This window comes from Varanus komodoensis, unplaced genomic scaffold (genome assembly GCF_004798865.1).
Source record: "Varanus komodoensis strain SLA01 unplaced genomic scaffold, ASM479886v1 scaffold15, whole genome shotgun sequence".
NCBI lineage: Eukaryota > Metazoa > Chordata > Lepidosauria > Squamata > Varanidae > Varanus > Varanus komodoensis.
This window is the reverse complement of record NW_025335440.1, coordinates 17,993,718-18,017,340: the sequence shown is the minus strand read 5'-3', so window position 1 is coordinate 18,017,340 and position 23,623 is coordinate 17,993,718. Positions and strand designations below refer to the sequence as shown.

Here is a 23,623-nt window from a genome sequence, read left to right as displayed (position 1 = left end):
CAGCCTGAGATTCACCAGTGGGCCCTAAGTCATCCAGAAGCTGAATGGAGACTAGAACCTGATCTCCTGGGACCAATTTCAATAGTCTAACCACTATGCCATGCTGGCTCTCCATGTATAGGTTGCTCTTAGGTTGGAATCCTTGGAATACAAATTATCCAAGTGCAGTGAGTCTTAGTATGGGCAATGTGTGGCCAGCCATATGTTTTGGCCTACAACTCCCAAGAACCCTAACCATCAGAGCCCATGGTGATAATGGAATTGTACCTAAAACATACAGAGGGCTGAAAATTGCCCACCCCAGCATGGGAGGGGGCACGCAATCTGAAATAATACAGTCAGTAAGAGGTACACTACAGAATTCTGTTGAGTGTTCACTTTGGTTCTCAGTGGTCTCATTTGAAAACTTGGGGATCACATGTAACACCTCTCTTGCTCTGGGTACATATAGATAACAGCAGTAACTCAACTAACATGTTGTCTTCTTTCCAAGCCAGTTTTCATGTTTTTTTTCCCACAGATAAATGAGGGCCAGTTCATATTCTCAGTATAGTAAATTTTAACTATTGCTTTTAAGAGCATCTCCCAAAAGGATACTAGTAACCTGGTTAGAAGCTGAGAGAGGAGATCAGTGGAATCAAAGTCTGGCAGAGGCCAGTTCCTATGGTGTGTTAACTGGTTGTAATATCTGAGTTATAGAAGACTTGCCTCAATCATCTTGCCTCAGCTGTAGGTTTCTGATTTCAAGGGGATGGTGTCAGGAATGGACACAGATTCTTGAATGCTACGCAAGGAAGCACGTGGCTCACAGTGGCTACTAGAGAGGAGCTGCACAAAGGAACTGTATGGATGGACCACCATAAGTGGCTATACCCCACACTTGTCCCCAGTGGGAGACCTTGCAGAACACTGGATGAAACAGCAACAGTGCGGTAACTATTTGCGACAGTTGACGGAACAGATACAAAGACCTTTCAAGTCTCCTTTTTAAGACATGTATCTGAAGAAGCAGTTCTGGAAGTATAAAACACAAGTTTGCAGATTGTCCTCATGGAAGAGTATTGAATTCCATACAAATCCTTCTGTGATCCCAGAAGAAAAGTTATATTTGAGTATGATCGGTTCTGGGCTCACCTACCAGCAGTAGAAGAATAAAGGAATGAATACCTTATAGAGCTGAGGAAAAAAGGAACTGAGTTTAGAAATCCAGGTGATGGCATGATCAGAGGCAAACTTTTGTTCAGTGCCAGAACTGAAGGAGAGACAATTTCAGGTATTTATTTATTTAAAACATTTCTATGCCGCCCCCATCGCAACAAAGCCTTGGGGTGGCTCACAAAAAATACAGAAAAACATACATAAAGAATAACAATATAACAATTTAAAAGAAAAAACATTTAAAACCCCCGGTACATTCTCGGCTAATTTTAAAATCCTAATAAATACAATAGTTTAGCAATTAAAAGAAGTTTTAAATAAAAAGGTCTTAGCCTGGCGCCGAAAAACAAATAATGACGGCGCCAGGCGGACCTCTCTGGGGAGCGCATTCCATAGATGGGGCGCCACCGCAGAGAAGGCCCTCCTCCGGGTACTCACCCTCCTAATATTCACAGAGGGTTCCCGGAGGTAGAGGTAGGCAACCTGATTCCCTCCAGATGTTTTGACTGCAACTTCAATAATCCACCATTGGCCACGCTGGATAGGACTGAGGGGTTTTGCAGTCAAGAACCTTTGGAGCCTACCAAGTTGCTTGCAGTCATGTCCTCCTGGGCAGAGCCCTCAGCCAGGGAGATCCTTTCATTGGCTCAGGAGCTTTCCTCCCCAGTGGAGGTGAGGACATAACTGCAGAGCTGAGACCTCACAACAGAGCCTCCTTGTTCTACCTCCACAGCAGGAGAGTTTGCAGTCCAGAGTCAGAAGGGAAATTTGCAGGCCTTGAGCAAGGCATCAAATACTCCCTCCCAGGAGGACTCCTCAGCAGTAAGCAAAGGCCTTGGTCAACTGAAGGAGCTCTACTTAGGAGCAGGGGTTTCAGGGCAGCCATTTGATGCAGCTGTGGGTGGGGGTTGAGGTTCAGCCAGGCCAGCATAAAAGGCTGGCTCTGAAATATGTGTTGCTTCTTCTGGTTGTGGCATGCCTGCTTCTTATTTCTTTAATGAGTGACTCCTCTTTCCAGCAACTCTCCTGCTGCACGCTTGTCCTTTGACAATAGATCTCTGGCTATTGACCTCGGATTCTTAACAATGTCTGCTGACTCATCTTGGCTTGGTGATTTACAATCTCCTGTTAACTGACCTTTGTCCATTTGACTATTGGCTTTTTGCTATCACCCTCTGAACCAGGACACCTATGCCTGATGTACGGAGTCTGAATTGAACTTGCAGAAAGCAATCAATATTTGTAGACTGTCCGACGCCACCAAATGCTGATAGAAATCATGTCTGTAACAGGCTCTGAGATGTGTCCAGGGCAAAAGAGAATACAGACTTGCCAAGGATGCAGGAGAATACAGACTTGGCAAGGAACCTGTATACTCACTGGGATACCTTCCACACTGGGATAGCCTCACCTGTATTTGGAGTACATTGTCACAGGTACAGAGTTGCTACTCTTCAGTGTGCAGAGTTTTAATGGGACAGAAAGACAATAGTGTCTATAAAAAGAAGTAATTAGTAGCTGTGCCAGCCCACAAGGAATGATAAGTGACCATATCCCCTTTGCCAGCAGGGAAATGGCACACTTTTTTCATTCCAGCCCAGGTTAGCTGCAGTCACATGTAAAGGCCGAAGGAGCAAGGCAGACAGTCCAAACAGTGCTTGCAAAGCCACTGCGTCAGGTGAAGATGCTCTCCAAGCTCTACTGGAGCTATGACACACACCCCTGATGGTCTGGAATTCTTCCTAGCACAGCTGCTGATGGAATGTGCACTGAGAGCTTCACGCCATCCCTAGGTATGGTGGGTCAGTCCAAGGTTTCCCCAGGAGCAGTTTTGCCTGCAACAGCCACAAAGAAAAGAATGCTACAACCAGACAGCAGAGACACTGCTAGTCTTCAAGGCATGTGATTCAGCCTGCACTGGAGGCAGCAGGAGGTCTATGAGGTTAATGGCACCAAGCCCACAGCCACAACTACATCGTGTTGAAACTTAAGCAGAGGTGCAATTGACTATTTTCAACCTAACCCTAACTAGGAAAACCTTAGCAAACCCAGAGCAAAAAGCAGACTCCAAACCATGAGTTCCAAGTCCAGCATGCAGAGGCAGGCACAACATCCTGCTCGTTGGGCCACCTCACAAGCAGGAGGAGCCAAGTTAATGCCTGGTGTTTGTCTTAGAATTCTGAGCCACAACAACTCCTTGTAGACTCAGTGTATGTTGAGGGACCCCATGATCCAATGGTAAAATATAGTGAACTCCAGATCCGCGCAGAGGAACAATTGCTATGATTGATGCATATACTGTTATTCTGAGAGCCTTTGGAAAGAAAGGGGAAAGTGGTAATGTGGGTAATGTGTTGCTGCTGCTTTAAGACTGACTCTCAGATGACCCCTAACAAGAAGAAGCCGGTCCGGTGGCTACAAACTGCAAAGGTGCTCAGTGCAGTTAGACTGGCTGTTAGCATGGTGTGTTCTAGCATGTATTCAGGAGTCCTCACTCTGGAGTCTTTTAGTGTTTGCAGCCTGGCTTGTTTCATTGCTTGCAGTTTCTCAGAATACGAGGAGCAATGTGGGATCTCCCAAACTGGAGAGGGTGCTAAGGCCTGTCACATCTCCCCAGTTCACAGTGCCTTGAAAGAATCACCAGCAATTATTTAGCAGGAATTCTCCACAAAGTAATCTCTTTCCTTAGATTCCATAAGCTTCTGAGAGTGGGCCATCTCAAGCAGGGGACCCACAATCCTTTTGAACCTTGGTGTTGGAGGAGCTTTTGTGGGCACCACCACAAAATGCCTCATGAGTGGATCATTGCTGGAGCATCAACATGTCTGTGGGTCTCAGTTGCATCGCATTCAGCAAAAACCTTTGTTTCATTCTATTGGGTATCCACCATTGCTTTAATAAGGGGTTGTCTAATTCAACTGATTACTGGTGGTGCAAGACAGCGAACACTTTTAATTATGGTAATGCAATAATAAATGGAGATGCTGACAGGGTCTAGTAGTTACTTGTTTTGGGGAGGACGTAATTACACAGGTAATTTTTGTACTGGAACTGTCTTTAATATTCACTGATGTACTGTTCCAAATTATTTGCTTGCTTTGTGAAAATTAACAAATGGAAGTAGGAATAGGTTCCCTGCACCTTTTGACAGCTAGAAGACTGATATTACAACACGGGAAGGATAAACACTCATGCAGAATTGTGAATGCTTTTAATATATGAATGGGTGGCATAGAGACTCCAACTTATAAATGCTTATTTGTTGACCAAATATGCATAATCGATAAAAATATGCATTTTATACAATTTGTGTATGTATATAAAAATAAAAGTAAAATATTTATTTAAAACGTTGGTGCCTCAGTCCCTGCAGAAGAGACCCCCTTGTGGGTGTCATTGGAGGCGTCTGTGGGCACTGCACTGGGGCCCCGTTGTACAAGGCTCCCTGCTCCCGCAGGGGCGCAGTGTCACCCCATCCCTAATGCAGGCGTGAGAGCGGGTTCAAGAGTGCCCCACAGACTGGGACCTTGAAGGGGTGGGTGGCTGGGAGCAGTGTGTTCCTTCAGCATGGCTTCTTCCTTCTGCAGCATTCCTCTTCTTAAAAGCTGGGCCACCCGGTGATGGACTGGGTGGGTGTGTTTTGTGTCCTCAAATGCAGTGCTTTACTTGGACCCAAAGGGAAGAATAGTAGCCATTCACTTATGCAGGAGAGAGGAAAGACAAAGATGTGTGATAACACAGAGTTCTGTTTCTTGGTGACTCTGAGAATGTGACTTGGTTCTGGGAAGTAGTTTTTTATCGGTTTAAGAAGCTTTACAGATAGGGCTGCTGTGGAGAAAATGCCATTGGAAGACATGGCACTTGGTGTCTCTGTATCCCCTTTCCTCAGTTATCCATTTTTATCACTTGCGAAAACAAAGCTGCTTCTATTATTTCTTCTACCGCTCAATTTCTCTTTCACCACTGAACTATCCCAGCAATTTCAGGAGGCTGGAATGCCCCGGGAGGGTAAGAATAGCCAACAATGGCAGAGATAATTCCTGTTGCCTTTTGTCTTCTTGCAGTTGTCGAGGAAGAGGTGAGAGCAACGAATGGCACAGTGGGTCTCTTGCGTTGGGCTGTGCTTCTCAGGGAAGCCCCAATTCCTCTCCACTCTTTGTGCAGGCAGCTTTCCTATATTTTTCCCAGTGTTGTTTTGCGCTTTCTATTTAGGCTGCCTTGTTTTGAAATGCTCAATTACTTCTTACGCCTTCAGTGAGTGGAGATTCCAGTAACCAAATTCAAACATGGAATGTTGGAATTCGCTTGGCTTTTTAACAATTGCTCTCAGCTACAATGTTACCATTATAGGTGAGTATCTAGAAATAAGCATCTTAATTTTTCAAAATTGGCTTCTTTCCTGAAAGTGCCATCCATGTATTTTTGGCTGTCTTCTATTTCTCCTCCTTTTGTCACTTTCTTATCTTGTAAATGAATGTTGTTTTGTCAATTAATAAGAGGACTGATATGGAAACGTGGTTGTTGCAGGATTATTTGTTTAAGCTGCTGCTCCATCAATTGTTCAATGTTCTGTGAGGGAGATAGTACCACAAAATGACAGTTTTATGCTATACGTGTTGTTCTGACTTGCATAGTGTGAGTTACAGATGAAAAGGTTAAGGACACCTTTGGAAGAAACTTGATGAGAACTGGACCCAGTTATAGGTTCTTTATTATTTATTTATTTTAATTTTTTATAAACTGTTTGATTAGCAACAGCTTTCAAAACAGTGTACAATTTTTTGTCTGATCCAGCACCCGTTTTACAAACATTTTTACCTTGTGTTTCTATGGTAAAAATGAGCAAGAATGTTTCCTATATCATATGTTTATCATATGAATGTTTCCCATATCATATGTTTAAATCCATATCATATGTTTAAGATATGGATTCTTCCCCCTCTTTGACTAGACTTCAACCTACTTTTTGTACTGATCTAAAAGCATCACCACTTTCAATCCTCGTCTGCCAAACTCAGTTTTGTGAGAATTGGATGTAAACAGTCAAGTGTTCTAAAGAAGATAATATTTAAGAGATCTGTTATTATAGTCAGAAATCATGGCGCTTGCTCACTGTCACTACAGTGCAGGTTCCTAATTTTCCTGTTCTGCCTTTTCGTCCAGTAAATGGAACTCTCAAAATAGCAAACCAAGATGGTTGAGAACTAGATCAATACCAAGAACACTTACCAAAACGTTTGCCTTACCCCTTTCTCCACTTCTCTTCAGTGGTTAAGAATAAGGCCTGATGACCATTTTTTAATTGTTCAGATTGCCCAAGTCTAGTGTGTGTGTGTGTGTGTGTGTGTGTGTGTGTGTTTCCCAAATATTCATTTTTTGCTCTTCACTAGGCAAAATCCATTAGCAATCTGGAGAGATGAGAAGAGCCATGTTTTTCCTCACTTTCAAATTCATTCAAATATTAATGCATTCCAAATTGTTTATACTAATAGCCATTTGGTTTGGCTGTAGAACTTTATGTAGCTATTAACAGCTCCTTTCACATATCAGAAGGAGTTGCTGGCAGGCTTTGGGAGAATTAAAGATGCATAGAAGTCGTCAGCCATTCAGCCATGTCCAACCCTTGGCCGCTCTATGGATCACTGCCCTCCAGGCCTCTCTGTTTCGCACTGCTTCCTTCAAGATCGCCATGTCCATCCCAGTGTCTTTCTTTATGGTGTCCAGCCAATGGATGCTTCTCCTTTTTCCGCTGGTCACTCCCAGCATGATTGAGCACTCGTGACATGACCAAAGTATGACCGTCAAAGGACTTCTTTGTTTGTGATTTTTGCAGCCCATGGGATGTGCAACAGTCGTCTCCGGCACCACAATTCGAAAGCATCCACCCTTCTTCTATCTGCCTTTTGCAGAGCCCAAGTTTCACAGAGTTCCATTTGCCTTTACCTCCTGCTCTCGGCTCCTCAGGCAGGCTGGCTGGCTGCTGGAAGGGGGGAATGAAAAATTAGGAGGGAAGACTGGACTCCACTCTGCACTTTGCTAGCCAACCGGAGTCAAAGCATTTACGTAGCTTGCATTGTTCAGCTTCTCCCTTTTTTAAATATATCATTGGGCAAGTTCCCAGGACACTGGCACTCACCTTGGCAATAAGTCACGGTGGATGGGTTGTTCTGCAAATAAAACACAGTGCATCTGAGAGTTAACTGGACTCGCTGAGGGTTGTACAGCCCATCCCCCGTCCTCCTCCCTTGGTCTTCCCATGGGTAACCCAGGGAGCCACGTGGCAGGAAAGACTCATTTGCTCACTATGATCGTGACTTATTTACTCACCACAGTTTAAAGAAAAAAGTTTAAGTTTTTGTTAGGTGCCTTTTACAATCTGCCCAAGTGACAGAATTTCAACCTTTGTTTGTTTGTTTGTTTGTTTGTTTGTTTGTTTGTTTGTTTTTAACTCTAGGTACCAGGGAACATGTACAAATGAGAACTATCCCCTTTTAAAAGGAACCAAATGTTTAATGGCTAGCTGTCAAGTTCCAGTTTCTTTTAAAACAGATTGTTTTTGGCAAGGCTTTCCATGGTTTCTTGACAGGGGTGGAAGCATGCCGGCTTTCACAATTCCCAGAAAAAGAATGTGGAAAAAAACTACAGCAAGCCGGAAATGGCTTGCACTTGTTGTGGGGGCCGGCCAGCCAGCCAGCCAGCGCTATTCCCCCCAAAGTCCATTTGGCACTTGTAGTGTTGCTGGCACTGGCAGTGGCCAGAACAAGCTTGGCAAGGGGAGCAAGAGATTGTTGCTACTCTTGCCGGACGGCTTGGTGCCAGGTGCCAGGTTCAGATGACACAACAACCTACAGTGAATACAGCACCCCCAACAACCAGCTATGGATTCTCAGGGTGGCTTGTGGCCAAGCCACCCTGCAGGACTTGGGCCAGGTTCACATGACATGACAATACTCTGGCGTGTCACCCATGATGGGTGTTCATGTGGCGCTTTTCTCTTGCACTGTGATAAGCAACCACACGTATTTCCATCAAATAAACTCTGGGGGAGGGTACCTGTGGAAACAAAGCACATTAAAAGTTAATTTTCTATTCCATCTTTCAGGCATATTTCAAATGAGGAACATTTTCCTGCTATGTAGAGTGAATCTGTGCATAGCCAGTATAGAATTACTGATCTGGAATGAATTAAATTAGCATTTAGACAATTGTTTATTGACTAATGCTCGCACACCTGCAAGCCAAGCACCATATGTCATAGTCATTGCCATTGTTCAGTGTGGTGTCGCTCGTACATTTGATGCGTTAATGTCTTTAAAGATAGGCAACTAGCAGGCTGCAAAGGGTTCTCATATGGTCCTCCAAATGATCTCAGGGCTCAGGGACCTTATGGGGCCTTTATCTTGGTCCTGACAACTTCAGTGTCCGTTTGGCAGGAAGGCCCTTGTAGGGGGACACCCCCAACTTTTAGAGCTCCCTGCTGGAGTAGGCAGGTAGCGCCCCTCTCTCTTGCCTTCCAGCCTGCAAATGCATTTCATTCAAGCAGGTTCTTGGCATGTCTGTAGGGTTCTGTGTTCTTCTCATTCTCTAACAGTCAGGTGTTTGCATTTTTAACATCTCTGCTTCATGGTTTTTTAGATCATCTTTGTATCTTAGGTTTTGGCTTCTGCTGTTATTAGCTGCCTCGAGCACCGTTTCCTGGTGGGAAGTGACAGGGATCAATGAGACAAACAAGTATGTGCCTCAGCCACTTTCTAGTAGGTGAGCCAAGATGCTAGCAAGGTCTCTTAGCAACCTTCTTCCCAGCTGTGTGAACAGCAGCGTGGCCTTGGTGAGTACGTGCCTTTTATTGTGTGCCACAGCTCTTGCAAGGCAAAGCCCCAGGAAGGGGACAAGCACCCGAGGCTCAAAGGGGACAAACCCCACTAAGCTGTCATTGCTCACACGGTTAAGAGCCCTCTGCCTGCATCTCAGCTGCTGGGTGAGTGATTCAGGAGGGAAATCTAATACAGATGGCTCGACAGATTTGAGAATAAAGTGCAACTTCTTCTCAAAGTGAGCCGGAAACCAGGCTAAGAGGAATTTTATGCTATGGTGGAACTCCTTTTACTGATGGTGCCTCCACCCTTGATCTCTCTTTCCAGGGAAGATTTGGCTGACTCTTGTCATCCTGCTGAGACTGATTGTGATATTCCTGGCAGCGTACCCTCTTTACCAGGACGAGCAGGAACGCTTCATCTGCAACACCTTGCAGCCCGGATGCGCCAATGTGTGCTATGACATCTTTTCCCCAGTGTCCCACTTTCGGTTCTGGCTTATTCAGACTGTGTCTGTTCTCCTGCCCTGTGCTGTGTTTGGTGTCTGTGTGCTGCACAACGTGGTCAGGCAGGCTGTGAAGGCATATTCCTTTCCTTACCGGCGGTACAAAGAGATCAAGCCTTCATCCGGCCAAAGAGTTACAAAGAAATCCTCCAAAGGTGCATTAAGGAGCAAAATCACCTGCAGGGCAAATGAAATGGATATTCCTGATTTCTCGGGGGCATATACAGTTCACCTTCTTCTGAGAATACTGATAGAGGCTGGTTTTGGGGCTGGCCATTACTATCTATTTGGCTTCTTCGTCCCGAGACGTTTCTCCTGTAATCAGTTCCCTTGTACGAGCTTTGTGGACTGCTACATCTCCAGGCCCACCGAGAAATCCATCCTGATGCTCTTCATCTGGGGCCTCAGTGGCTTCTCCTTTCTCCTCAGCCTCGTTGACCTCGTCTTTGCCTTCCAAACCAACGCTGCAAGAAATCGCAGAAATAAGCTCCTGCTGGAAAGGTTCACCATGGAGGCCAAATGTGGTCCAGACCTGCATGAATGTGACAATGTGCTCAGCCGTGCCAGGATCTCTGTTGCCAATGACTGTGGCCAGTGTTTGCTTAGCTGCGAAGCAAAAGAAGGCTGCTCTTTCCAACCCGTGTTGACTCCGCAGCAAGCCATGAGTTCTAACCTCAACAGCAACAGCAACAAGTTGTATGTCGCAGCCACCAGTCAAGAGAGCAATGGGACAAATCTCCAGGGAAGTGAGCAGCAAAAGACTTTGTCTGAGCAGCCACGGTTTGACCAGTACCAGTCAGGCACTCTCAAAGGAGTTTTGGCTTCAAAGTCCCAGGACGGCTGCCATCACAGAGCTCCTTCATCCACCGGTAGCAACAAGCCCTCAGTTCATTATTCTACTCTGGAGAGGAAGGCCTCCGATGTTCAGTCCGTTTGCAGCAGTGCTGGGTGCTCAAGATCCAAAAAATCAGAATGGGTGTAAGAAGGCAGGAAAGAGCACAGTGTGAGGGGAAAGCTCGTGCATTGCCCACTTCATGCTGCCACCATCGCTGTTCCAATAGGATCGCTGTTGCAACGTAGGAAGAGTCTTATTTCCTGAATATAAAAATTTGCCGTTCTGTTTGGGTAGCTAGACGGGCTCTTGGATTCAGGAGGCTCGCTAATCCAGCGCAGACACATGGTATTTGGGGTTGTTCATTCTACAGCTAGGCATGAACACAGGGTATGTGAAGGCAGAAGGCAGTACCTGGAGCCCTGTCCAGGCATTGCCATTACCTGGCTCATCGTCCCCCTTCTGTCTCTTGTGTCCCTGTCCATCCCTCCTCTAGGCATGGGCAGAGGATCTGCGTAGACACCCCTGCTCTGATCTGGGTTCTAAGTCCTGCAGGAGCCAGGGCTTGCAGATCTAGCTACTCAGTTCCAGCCTTGGGCCCAAGGCACATATATGTTGAGCAGAGGTAACCTCAAGGATAGCTCTGTTCATCTCGTGAATCATCATGTGAGGATAGTGCCCCTGTAAGGCTGGTATTGCTGGGCCTTCTCTACAGGAGTGGATTTCTGAGGCCAAATGCACCATTCTAAGAATATCAGCCTTTGTGCTCCTTGTCATGTTCAAGAGAGAATTTTTTAGACTTCATGGCGGGAGGAGAAGTTAAAGTACAGGCTGAAATGTCAGGATCCAAAAAGGGTTTGAGAAGGAATTGCAGCCCTCTTCCAGTAGCCCTAGCTCTCCCTTCTAAACTGCAAAAGTGGGATGAATAATGCAGAAGAGACAAATATGTGCAAATTTGCATAAATTATTGTGCTTGTAAATCTAAATTTCACTTAGAATAAAGTTAGACTTTTCTTTGCAGTACTTCTGTTGTAGGGTTTACACCACTCAGGGCCCAAGATGGCGGCCTGATCCAGTTTCGCTGTAGTCTTGCACCCATGGGGCTTTCTCGTTCATTTCAGTGAATGGTACAGGGCTATGGACTACATGTCTTTTCATGTGAAGGGTGAAAGTGTGTATGTACAGATGCTCATCCATGTATACACTGGTGTGCATGCACGTACCAGCATCTGGATTTCAATGTACTTGTGTGCTTTATTGTCTCCAAGGAAAGAATTCCAAAACCATAAATAGTAAGTCTGCGGTCAACCCTAAGCCATCCACAAGGCAGCAAGAATCTACATAAGGAGGTTGTCTACATACACAAGTTGTCTACAGAACTACGTGCAGCTTCCTAGCAGATGTAGGTTGCAGGTGAGCAACCTGTGAGGAACTTTGGCCTACAATTCCTATCCTCCACACTATTGGTTATGCTGGCTAGGGGTGATGGGAGTTCTAGGCCAAAATATCTGGAGGGCCATAAGTTGCCCACTCTGGTGTGTCACCCCTATGCCTCCTTTCCCAGGCAGCCATATTCAACTGAGTTATCAGGTGTTGGGAAAAGAACTCAAGGGACTGGAACCCATATCAGAGGGTCCATCTAGCTCTTATTTCATTAGTGCAAATGACACAGGTTCCAAACTATGTTTATGTTTGTGCAAGCACTTGTGCAACAGAACACTTCAGCAGCCCTGCTCTTGCTTTGAGTGTGCAGAAGGACACTCTTGGATAGGGCTTTTAGTGATCCATGTTCGAGCAAAAGGATTTTGCCTCAGTGACCCAGCTACCATTTCCTGAGAATTGTGTGTGCAGCAAGTTTGTGTTTTGCGTTGCAAGAACACTGATCAGGGAGCAGCATCTTTTATCCACTCAAATCCTTTTGTTCCAAAGGATGGTTTTTAAAGAGTTCCATTCACTTTTCCAAAAGGATTAAGAAAGTGCCCCGTGATGCCTTGATTTGTCCTATGAATTTGCATGCCTTTCAGTGTGCAGTTTGGCTTAACTATGCGGAGACATTTCGAAGCATGCCTGTTTGAGTATCTTCTCTAGCAGTAGTTTTATTTACAACTTTTGGTCATCTTAAAGCTGTATACAAGAAATGTACTTGCGCTTATGTCTGAATGTTTGGAGGGGAGTTGATTAATATAAATATCTCAGAATTTGGTTGAACAAGCAGTGGGATCATAAGAATGCAATATACATTAGTCTAGAGATGGCCTTGAATAGCTTTTTAATTATGAAATATATAATATGTAATAAAAACTTAAAATTAGCCTCGAGCATGCATTGTACAGTGTTACATATTTTCCATTTTACTCTGTGGCATGGAATTGTGGACTTTAACATGGACTACCATAAAATGACAGAAGATTTCAAATGCAGATTTACTGCAGAATGTTAGAAATTTCATGGGTGGAAAGGGAAACAGAAGTATTCAAGAGAATGTATGAAGATTAAGAAAGTATAAAGCACATAAAATGAAGAAAACTGAAATGTTTTGTCATCTAATGGGAAAAGAAAAATACAGATAGTAGCCACTGATTATTCAAACTAATAATAATAAATGGGGAAAGAACTATAGAAAGAAGGTCTTGGCTGGAAAACCCAAACAATATGTTGGGGGCAATAGAATAACATTGATTAGGACAGCCATATTTATTGCTATTACGTAACTATTACATCGCTTTTATACCTTTTTCCACTTGTGAGGAATCCAAAGCAGCTAACGTGACTCCAGAACAAGAGCCCTGGGAGGCAGGTTAGACTGAGAGTGAGTGACTGGCCCAGAATCATCCAGGGAGCTTCCTGGGTGTGTGGGGACAAGAATCCGGATCTCCCTGGTCCCCCGCCCAGGCACACACTCAAAGCACACACAGCACTGGCTCCCTCTTTGATGTCCCACTATACCTCCAGGACACAGAGGCAGAACCCAGGGCCCAGGAACCAAACCGCCCCCTCCCCCCGCTCCCACCGCCGGGGTCTCAGTTCTCTCCCTTTCTCAGTGTTGGTCCTTGGCATCTATTCTGATACTCTGGTTCTAGTCCTGTTTTTCGACCCAACCAAGGAGGAGATTCATGAGATGAAACACCAGCCACTTCACTCACATCTCATGGCAAACCTCTGTGATTTTATGATTCTGGAACTTTAGGAATAAAGATCATCTTGAACATAGCCCGGACATTTCAAGACTGCCCCAGCTACTGGGCAGAGTGAATAAACCACCTCAGGCACCTGATTCTGAGTATTGTGCTAGTCAGCTCAGACTATCTGACTCTAATTTGATGGTTGCCTGCCATTGTCTTCGAACACTGACATCTGAAAGATTCCTCCAACAGGCCTGTTTCCATCATCACCTTTGGGTAGGAGGGGTGATTTACTTTCCTGGTGTTTTAGAAGGTTTCACACTCCTAATTTTTAGATCAATACTAAATGAATTGGTTGACTAGGGCATGCAAAATTTCTTGTAAACAGCTGGCTCTATTGGACTGACAGGTATTTGGACTGACAGTAAATGTGATCTTAAAAAAGAAAACTAGGAAACCTTATAAAAACCTGGTTTAGTTATTAAAATGTAAGCATTATACATTGGATTATGAGATTTTGGCCTATATTTTCCTAGGACAGGGCTGTTGAGTTTCAAACTTGCAGGATCTACAAGATTTTTAAAAAATTAACTAGACTCCCAAGGTCTATCAACTTCCAACTTGACCCTGCTGGAAAAGTCCTACACTGGGAATCAAACAGTTCAGTCCCTAGACTTTGTGCCAACTACTGGAAGTGAGCAGAATGCAGTTCTTCCGCGCACAACAATCGGCTCACGATCATCCTGCGGTTTCTTCATTTTAGCAGCAAAATGCATGGAGTGAGCTGGAATATTGGTGGTTGCCATGGCTGGAGTCAATGGGGGCTTGGTTGGGCACCCGGTGAGACTGCACCCCAGCAGGGGGCCAAACGCGGAAGAATTCCCAGGAGTTGCCCCTGCTCTTCACCACTACAACCTGCTTCTCACTCTGGCCCAGACCAAAGGGTGGTGAGGAGGAGGTGGCAGCCAAGGTGATACTGCTGTCAGCCTCCTCCCTTGCTCTCTGCCAGTCAAGTAAGCAGACAAGGAGCACAAGCAGCTGCTCCCTACAGCAGTGGGAAGGTGGGGTCGCTGACGTATTTGTGTGCCCTCGCTCGGGGGCCCTCCAAAATCTGAGCCTGCAGTGGATGCCGATGTTGCTAAATGATGGGGCTCCAACAGCATTGCTGATCCACTGCAAATCATTCAGAGATCTACATGTTTCTGGCACTGTTAGTTGTAATCTATCTTTTTGTCTATTTTGTTTCTATAGGGTGATAAAATACAATTAAAAATATAAATAACATTTGAAAATGCAAAATTTTGCCAGTGATTTAAAATTGTCCATATGTATAGAAACTTGCATAGTCACATATACCAGGTGGTTAGTCAAATTCTAAAGACAGAGACAACACCACCTTGAAAGAGACCCTCATTCTGCCCTCTCAGCCTGGTGGACAGGCAAGTGTATCTATGTCCCCAAAATACTTCCAAACTACCAAAACTATTGCGCATATTTAGAGTGCAATTAAAAAGGGGATGGGTTACCAGGAACAGGCCCTCCCATAGGTAATTCAGAGGAACTGTCACTGGTGAGGAATCTCACCAGTTCTCTGCAACCACTGCTGAGGTTTCAGAGAGAGAAGGGGAGGCAAGGGGCTTTTTGTGTTAATTTCTCAGAATCCCCCCCCCCCCACCTCACACTAGTGTAGTTTCATTTCCCTATTCAATTCCTTTTGCTTGTTCTTCAGTAAGCAGCTTCTGACTTGAGCCCTCCAAGCGAGTAGTTTCTCACTTCTGGTAAAAAGGGAAGAATTTGACAGTGTCTTTTATTTATTGCATTAGGAGAAAGGTATATTGCCATCGCTGGGGAGAGTCAATGCCATAATTGCTTTTACTTCTGTAGAACCCGGTCTCTGTTACCAGTGACGTATGCTCCTTCTTGGAATGGAAAGCTTGAGTGGGCAAAGGAACTCAAAAAATCTGCTTGGCAGATCCTCCAAGGTCCTACACAGGTTCTCTGCTTAATTGCAGTAGGATAGTCCTAACCAGTGCTTTTTTTGTATGAAAAATGGTGCTGGAACTCATGAAATTATTTACCTTTCACACGTAGTCAATCACTGTACACACACCCACACACGTCAGCTGTGTAATGAAACATAATGGTCGTGCCCGCAGTAAGCACTCAGTGCGCGACCACACGACCAATCACAAGCCGAGCAGCACATCCACAACCAGTGTGGACAAAGTACGTGTGCATCGGACTCGACACACAAGCAGCCCGCATGCACCGTTTTAATGATTTTGCTGCCGACCTGCTACGCTCGACAGGGCAATTCAAATCCACATGGACCAAACATCAAATTTTCAAAAGTTACTTTTAAAACTTGGAAAATCCATCGAAAAAAGGTCCCAGAACTCTGTTCCGGTGCGTTCTATGACAAAAAGCACTGGTGCTAACCATTATATAAGCAATACCTCCAGCCACGGGATGGTGCTGACCCAGGACCTAAGGGCTTACTCAGGTTTTGTGGCTCCTCCTCCTGTTTTTCTACTTTGGCTTGTCATGTTTTGTTTTCTGTTTATTCAGAAGGCCTGCACAGTTGATTTAAACTGCAGCTCTCTAGTAGAGGCTGTTTTGTTAAACTTCACGAAGGAAACAGATTGCTCTGTAGAGTTGCGTAATTTAGTTACTCCTCTTCCTGGCCAGCTTTTAAGTATTTTCCCCCAATGTTTTTTGCTTTCTCCATTTAAATTGCTGTGGAATTCAAAGCCACTGGTTTTTCCCCTGCTGCCTTCAAGGAGTGAGGATCCCAGCAACCCAGGCTGAACATGAAAACCTGGGATATAATTTGCTTTCTCTTCATTGGCTTCAACTACAATGTGACAATTATTGGTGAGTATCTAGAAATGTGCATCTTATTTTTTGCTCAGGACAGAGGGTTTTGTGTGTGAATTTCCAAGAGTTCTTTAATGCAATACATATGACAATGATAGCACTATTAAAGTGTACTATGCTATACACAATTGCCTTGTAATAAGTAATACAAGAAGATACAGATGAACATTGTATAGACACTTCTTGAAGGAACTTGGCAGGCAGTTTACACTGCATTCTTATGGTACCAATGTGTTTATATTTTTCATTATTTAAAATGGCTACTCAACAAATCCTCCCCATTTGATTTGTGGGAGAATAGCTAACACCTGCTTATTCCTTTTTAGATAGACTCTAATTTCTTTCTAGTCCAAAAACGTGATGCTTTTTGCATCAAAGCTATCTCTGTGACAGTAGCTACTGCAGATGTTGCTTCTTGGAATGTGATCAGCATCTAGGGCAACAAGAATTCTCAAGAAGACAATCTCTACCCTCATAACAGATTTGGCATGGTCGGGTTTGCTTAGCATTTCCAGGGAACAAAGTATTATAGTTCCCAAACTCAGGAGGCTGTGGTCCAGGGGAGTAGCTGCACTGAGTTACTATCAGGGGTAAACTGACTACTCCTGGGCATCTGTTTTGCCTTCTCTTCTGCATGGCCTGGAGGGCCATATAAGGAGCTGGGGTGGGGGGGTTCCAACTGTCCTTTAGCTTGGCAATTTTTCTTCTTCTTCTTTTCTTTTTCTTTGCTTTTGGGGTTGAAGGATGATTTGGGCATTACAAGGTGTTTTATTTCATTTTATATTTTTTGGACTGCACATGAGAGGACATTGATAGTAGATGTTTTTAATCAGGTTCAGTATCTGTTTAAAATGTTTTAAATTTTCTATATCAAACATTTTATATTTTTATTCTTTTATAGTGTGAATTGCCCGGAGAAGTTTAGCTACTGGGGAGTACAGAAATGAAGTAAACATGTTGTGCAGTTGTATTACTATTGCCAAATTGCTGTTGTCTTGCTAATACCCTGTTTTTGTCAAGGTCTTTGAGAGTTGTTGTGGTTCAACTTCAAGTTCTCTTGTTTGGCATGGGTTAATTGGATCCATTTTGGTCTGGGCATAGGCCAGGATTTTGGTTGAATATTGCTGGGAAAGGAGTGGGTGACCTTGTTTGTTATCCTGGGATTTTCAGTAGTTTTGATCCATCAGCCGTGGTATCATGCTGAACCAACTCTGCAGATTGTGGTTTGGGGACTGGTCCAGAGCTGTTTTCTGGGTCTGTTATAGCAGACAACAGTGGGGGATTTCTGTTAGACCCCCTGCCATTTGTGTGGGGAAGTTCTGCAACAATCTATCACAACCCCATGCTTTTAATATGTATGTGAAATCGCTGGGCGATGTCATCGGGATTTGGAGTAAGATGCCATCAATATGCTGATGACACCAACCTTTATTTCTCCTTGTCATGTGAGTCATTTAGGTGCTCAGCTAGTGTCCAGGCTTAGTCATGGGTTGCAAAGCTCCATTAAAGTGAAACAGATAGGTGATTTTTATGTCTGGAAATCAGGTGTACAGCCAGTTCTTGATAGATAAGCAGACCCCCTGAAGGGGTCAAATGAACCCTTTCAAATCAACCTTGAAGGAACAAATGAATAACTGGGAGTATTCCTGGATGTAGCTTTATCACTGGAGGCTTCGGTGACTTTGGAAGCCCAGGATGACTTTTATCAGTTTTAAGCAGCTGGTGTGAGTGCCAACCATTTAAAACACCTCTTTCTATATCAGGGTGCCCATGTCTTAAGAGCCTTCTCTGTCATGGCACTCTATTTGTGGAATACTTTCCCCAGAGTGGAACAATGGGCCATTGAAGAATCCAGCTGGGTCTTGCTGGCATGAGAGCTGGTCAAAAGAGGTATGCTGTGCACTTCACAGGCTTACTTCTGGGTAGACTTGCAAAGGATTGAGCTGTGTGATTAACAGAAAAATACCCAAATTTGTTTAACAACAGCACATCTGGTTCTACATATTTTACTTTCTCTGTCTTTGGCTCTGTCCCATTACACTGTTGAAATCTTGTTCCTGGAATCCTTTCCAAACTGGAATCTCAGCCAAGGTTAAAAAAAAAGTTTAAAACTCCTGAGCATGACCAACTTATACTCTGGGCCTTTCAATTTAAAGTCCAAGATTTAGTTGTGTTATTGTTTTTAATAATATGTTTTTAAAATGTGCTGATTAATGCAGAAATGCCAGAACGCCCATATGAATGGACACAAGCAAAGCATGCCATAACACTGAACTGGGAAAATATTGTGACGCACATTAAAGGTGATGCGCTAACAACCTGGAAAGAATGCTGCATTTTGGATAGACTATTATGCATTTTTAGATAATTGGGTAGTTAATTGCGTATGCCTAATATTTCTAGATTCCTTCAAGGCACTATGCTAGTCCAACAGAGGCAAAGACTATTCCTAGTGCCTTCCTGACAGGAATTCCTTGCTTATTTCTGTCAGGCAGGCACTGGGGGCTGTGCAAAACCATCTTAAGAGGCAATTTCATACTCTCCCTTTTAATATTTCGGTGGTACCTCATACTTCGAACAACTCTAAGTCTGAACATTCCAGAGTCCAAACTCTAAAATCAAGATAAAATCATTCCAAAATACAAATGATCCTTCTGCATTTGAACTGCACACACAATGAAAAAAAAAATGCAGTCACTGAGGAAATGTCATCTTTCTGCATCCAAGTTTTTGATTGTTCTCAGTGCCTTTTCAGTGCATGAACATTTTCAAGTGCTTTTTCAGTGTGTGCCTTTTTTGGTGTATTGGGTATTGTTTAGGGTCTGGGAACAAATTAATTCATTTTCCATTGTTTCTAATGGAGAACATTGAAAACGGACTCCTGAATGAAGAAAACGACCTCCTGAAATAAATTAAGTTTGAAGTGTGAGGCACCACTGTATTTTGTTCTGGAGGACAGCTATCCTGGAACCCCTGGAGTTTATGAGGGCAATCAGCCTTGGGATGTATGCAGAATGCATTTATCCCATGCTTTGGGGCACATACTAATGAATACAGCACTTTTGAAAATATGTACTTGTGTCACACAAGATAAGCAATTACAAAAGAAAAAGGGGGAGCTGGAAAAGGGATGTGTGCAGGGAAATGGATTTCACTTTTTAAATCCGTTACCTGGCATAAAGGGCACACCAGACTGACAGAGCAAGGGAGCAGAGATTCTTAACAAGCAAGCAGGGGAGGGGAACTCGGCTCCTCTGCCTCCTTACAAAAATTATGGCAAATGAGAAGGGGAAAGGTGAGGGAGAGCCTGTGGTGCAGCTTGTTGACACCACTCCACAGCGTGAAGCCATCAGAACCAGCGCCCTGTCTCCCTCCCCCTAGAAGCAAGCAACTGTGGCCACTTTCCTGCGCTAACTTTCTCACAAGTAAGTGCCATGGAAGTTAATGTGATGTATGTGTGAGCAAGGCCATGGAAGAGAGTGTGATTTACTTTTTCGTTGATGTACGTTTCGGCCAGTTGCTTCTTCCGCAAGAGGACAAAGGAGACTAGACATTGCAAATATATATATATATTTATCAAAGGAGAGGGAAAGGGGAAGCATCACTGTATTTGCAAGTGGCCGGGGGGGGGGGGGGCTAGGAGAGGCTGGGAGAATAACTGAACCACCTCCTCCTGTTGTTTTGCTGAGCCCTGATTGGACACTCCCCAGGGCCATCTTAACAGCAAAGCAGTGTACTGGGGCCCCCACGACAACTATGTTAATTTTGGAAGTTTTCTAATTTTCCAAGGGTTACCATACACAGATTAGTATGGGGCCCGTGGCAAGTGTCCATCAGGCCCATGCATTAAGATGGCCCTGACACTCCCTCTTTCCCACCTGCCCAATGAGGCCACTCCTCCTGGCCCTGGACCAGTACCGCAAGTTTAGCACATGCCATCAATATATTGAGGACTATATTACAACACACTGGGGGAAAGTACAATACAAAGAATAGTGATATAACTAGTCTGTTTAGATCCAAACAAGTAGCTGTCCAAAACTATTACTGTACAGCCCTCAGCCCCCAATCCCTGCCATAAGCCCATGGACTCTGGAGCATTGTGTGTTGCAGACTTTACTGCTATTCTATGCTGTGTTGATGTATTTGGTGCATTCATGCCTTTAAGGATAGTCGACCTGGGGAATTTAACAGGAGTCATTTCAATTCTTTGCTGCTTTCTGCTAGTAATACGGTATCATCTGTAGGGATATAAATGCAGCCTTGTTGGATACCCTTGACACAAGGAAACCATTCTGTTTCTCCATAATCTGTCCTAATGGTAGACCCTTGTCTATGATACAAGTTATGCATCGGGATGATCAAGTACTGAGGCAAATGCATTTCTTTCAGGACCATCCATACTTTCTCAGGATCCACACAGTGAAATTATAGCTTTGCTATTATTTATAAATCACAGACCGATCTGAAATGATTTGGTGTACTCTAAGAGTTTTATGGCAAAATGTCCAAGGTAAGACTCCTCTTATTGATGATGTCTCTACCTTTGTTCTTCCTTTCTAGGGAAGATCTGGATAACTCATGTGATCCTGCTGAGACTGATAGTGATACTTCTTGTGGCGTACCCTGTCTACCAAGACGAGCAATTTAACTTCTTCTGCAGTACTTCTGAACAACATTGTAGAAACATATGCTATGACCATTTTGCTCCAGTGTCCCACTCTCGATTCTGGGTCATTGAGACCATGTCAGTCCTACTCCCTTATGCTGTGTTTAGTGCTTACGTCATGCACAATGTGGTCAGGCAGGTTGTGAAAGCATATTTCTTGCCTGATCATCAGTACAAAGAGATCAATCCATTTTTAGGCCAGAAAGTTACAAAGAAATCCCCTGAAGATGCATCAAGAAGGAGAATTGGCCATGGGCCAAATGGAATGGCTATTCCTGATTTTTCAAGGGCCTATGCCATTCAGCTTCTTCTAAGATTGTTGATAGAGGTTGGCTTTGTAGTTGCCGATTATTATATATTTGGATTCTTTGTTCCAAAAGTTTATGTATGTCGGGAGTTCCCTTGCCCATTTGCTGTTGATTGCTTCATCTCCAGGCCTGCTGAAAAGTTCATCATGTTGGTTTCCATGTGGATATTCCGTGGCTTCTTCCTTCTTCTGAGCCTCATAGACCTGGTCTTTGCCTTCCATACCAACAGGAACAGAAATCAGAGAAAGAAGCTCCTTTTCGAAAGGTTTGAGCTTGATGAGAAATGTGGTCTTGGCCTGCACCAGAATGACAGGGCAGATGAAAATGTGTTCAGCCCTGGGACTTCTTCCATGGCTGATGACTAGGCCAAATGTTTGGATGGCTGTGAGGTTAGGGAAGCCACAGTGAATCAAGGGGTGCTGGAAAAGCCCATGCATTGGAAATGGACAAATGGCGAGAGCAATTTCTTGAATAATATCTTTCTACTGAAGTAACTAAATAGGCTTTTCAATTTACTAATCTAGATTATGTACTTCACCTCTGGAGAAGTTTATTCTACACATAACACAGGAAAGGCAGGTTTATTAAAGCCCTTATCAGGGGTTATTTACTGATGCAATTTGGAAGGAATGGCCTGGAGATGGGAGCCTGCTACACACAGCTAGGTAGGTGACCCGGCCCAACGAGGGCCCTAAATCATGCAAGAAGCCATTGCGTGTCAGCCATGTTGCTTTCTTCAAACTTCTGTTCTCTCCAATTTATCAATAGTGAATGTCCGCAATTGAGAGTTGGCAGTGAGAATGGCTGTGGTCATTCTGTGCAATAAAATAAAATAAAATAAAATAAAATAAAATAAAATAAAATGAAGCAAACTCTGGTTAGCAATATGAGAGTGGCTAGACTCTATGCTTTCAAGACAACCTTGAAAAAATGTTGAGATCTGTTGAAATTTCAGGACTCAAGTTGGTTGAGTTTCCCTGTGACAAAGTAACTGGTGGAATGCTATTTTAGGCACTTTGTGTAGGTGTATTTTTAAAAAATTTACACCTTTTGACCAGTTTAAAACTAACTGCATGGCAGTAGATTTAAAAAAGGTGTCTCACATCTTCTCAAAACCACTCTTCATAACTCATTAAACATTAAAATGTGTCTACAAGAGATATAGTGACATGAATTCATTTCAGATACGTCTTGACAGTCATAAGTTTGAAATTTTTGGATCTTGTATCATTTATATATCTGAATACCATTCTTTCCTCTAAAAGTCTTTTTAATACATTACTAATGTACTTTTGCTTAATAATTTAATAAAATAGTATGATTCCAGTATGTTCTCATCCTAAGGATTACATCAGACTTGACAAGAATAAAAACAAAATATACAGCAATAGCATGAAACTTTACTGGTTAATTAAGGGTACAATTCTATGGAGGTACCAAACCAGGAGGCTTTCCCCCCACACTGTGTGGAAGTGGGTTGCAAACAGCACAATTTGCCTAATTACTCTTTTGGTGGGGCAACTTCCTGCATTGTCTGAACACAGGGAAGTGTGTGGAGGGTTAGCTTCAAAACCACCCTAGAATCTATCGCTTGATGTTGGGTTCTGGGGTGGTTGTAAGACTATGCTCCTGCCATGCACCTCGCTGGGTTCAGTCGACACAGGGACCCCCCCGTGGGAAGGGGATTACATGAGTTGTGTGGTGTCTGACCTCTGCAAGGAGGGTGGGAAAAAGGAGCCACTATATGACTGTAGCAACATTCCGACAGACGAGCCTGAGAATTTTGCCGAGAGGGTGCTGAATAGATGGCAGAAAGAGAAGCAGTGCTGAGAATGTGCCTGGCTGCCAATCCAAGCTTGGAAGAGAAGCTGGAAGAAAATGCAAAAGGCTGAGAAACCGTTCACTCTTCGACTGCGGAAACATGGGCCACGTTGGTGAATTAAGCAGTGCAGCTTGCAAGCGTCTCCAAGTGCAATGGAGAACTGCATGAGGAACCACCTCTGTGTGTAGAGGAAGTGCCCACCCCACACCTGTCGCCAGCACAGGCCAGTGGGCACCCAGGGAAGGACAAGGCTCTGGCCCTTGTAGTCTTTGGAGGGGCGAATGCTGGTTGTGGCGTTTGGAGGAGAGAATAGCTGGAAACGGCTAATAGCTCTGGGCATCCTGTGCATGCCGGTGAGGTAGCAGAACCAGGGCGCAGAGGCCCTTTGGATGAGCAGGGACCCTGAGGCCGCCTGCCTCTCTCCTGCCCCAGAACTCCCAGTCTGCTCTGAGCGTGGCTGCAGTCCTCCCAGTAACGGGGGCAGGTGATGGAGGGAGAATGCAATTCCCCCCCTGC

The 23,623-nt window shown here is 44.2% G+C and overlaps 2 protein-coding genes across 2 annotated transcripts; both read left to right on the top strand.

Annotated features, from left to right (window-relative positions):
• The first annotated feature begins 1,571 nt into the window (after positions 1-1,571).
• LOC123020957 (gap junction delta-4 protein-like) lies at positions 1,572-11,332 on the top strand. Its single transcript, XM_044425273.1, has 2 exons — positions 1,572-5,508; positions 9,300-11,332. The coding sequence occupies exons 1-2, from the start codon at positions 5,445-5,447 to the stop codon at positions 10,457-10,459; spliced, it is 1,224 nt and encodes a 407-aa protein (XP_044281208.1). The 5' UTR covers positions 1,572-5,444; the 3' UTR covers positions 10,460-11,332.
• Positions 11,333-15,899: 4,567 nt separating this feature from the next.
• Positions 15,900-22,675, top strand: LOC123020825 (gap junction delta-4 protein-like). Its single transcript, XM_044425011.1, has 2 exons — positions 15,900-16,305; positions 20,872-22,675. The coding sequence occupies exons 1-2, from the start codon at positions 16,242-16,244 to the stop codon at positions 21,648-21,650; spliced, it is 843 nt and encodes a 280-aa protein (XP_044280946.1). The 5' UTR covers positions 15,900-16,241; the 3' UTR covers positions 21,651-22,675.
• Positions 22,676-23,623: the final 948 nt, after the last annotated feature.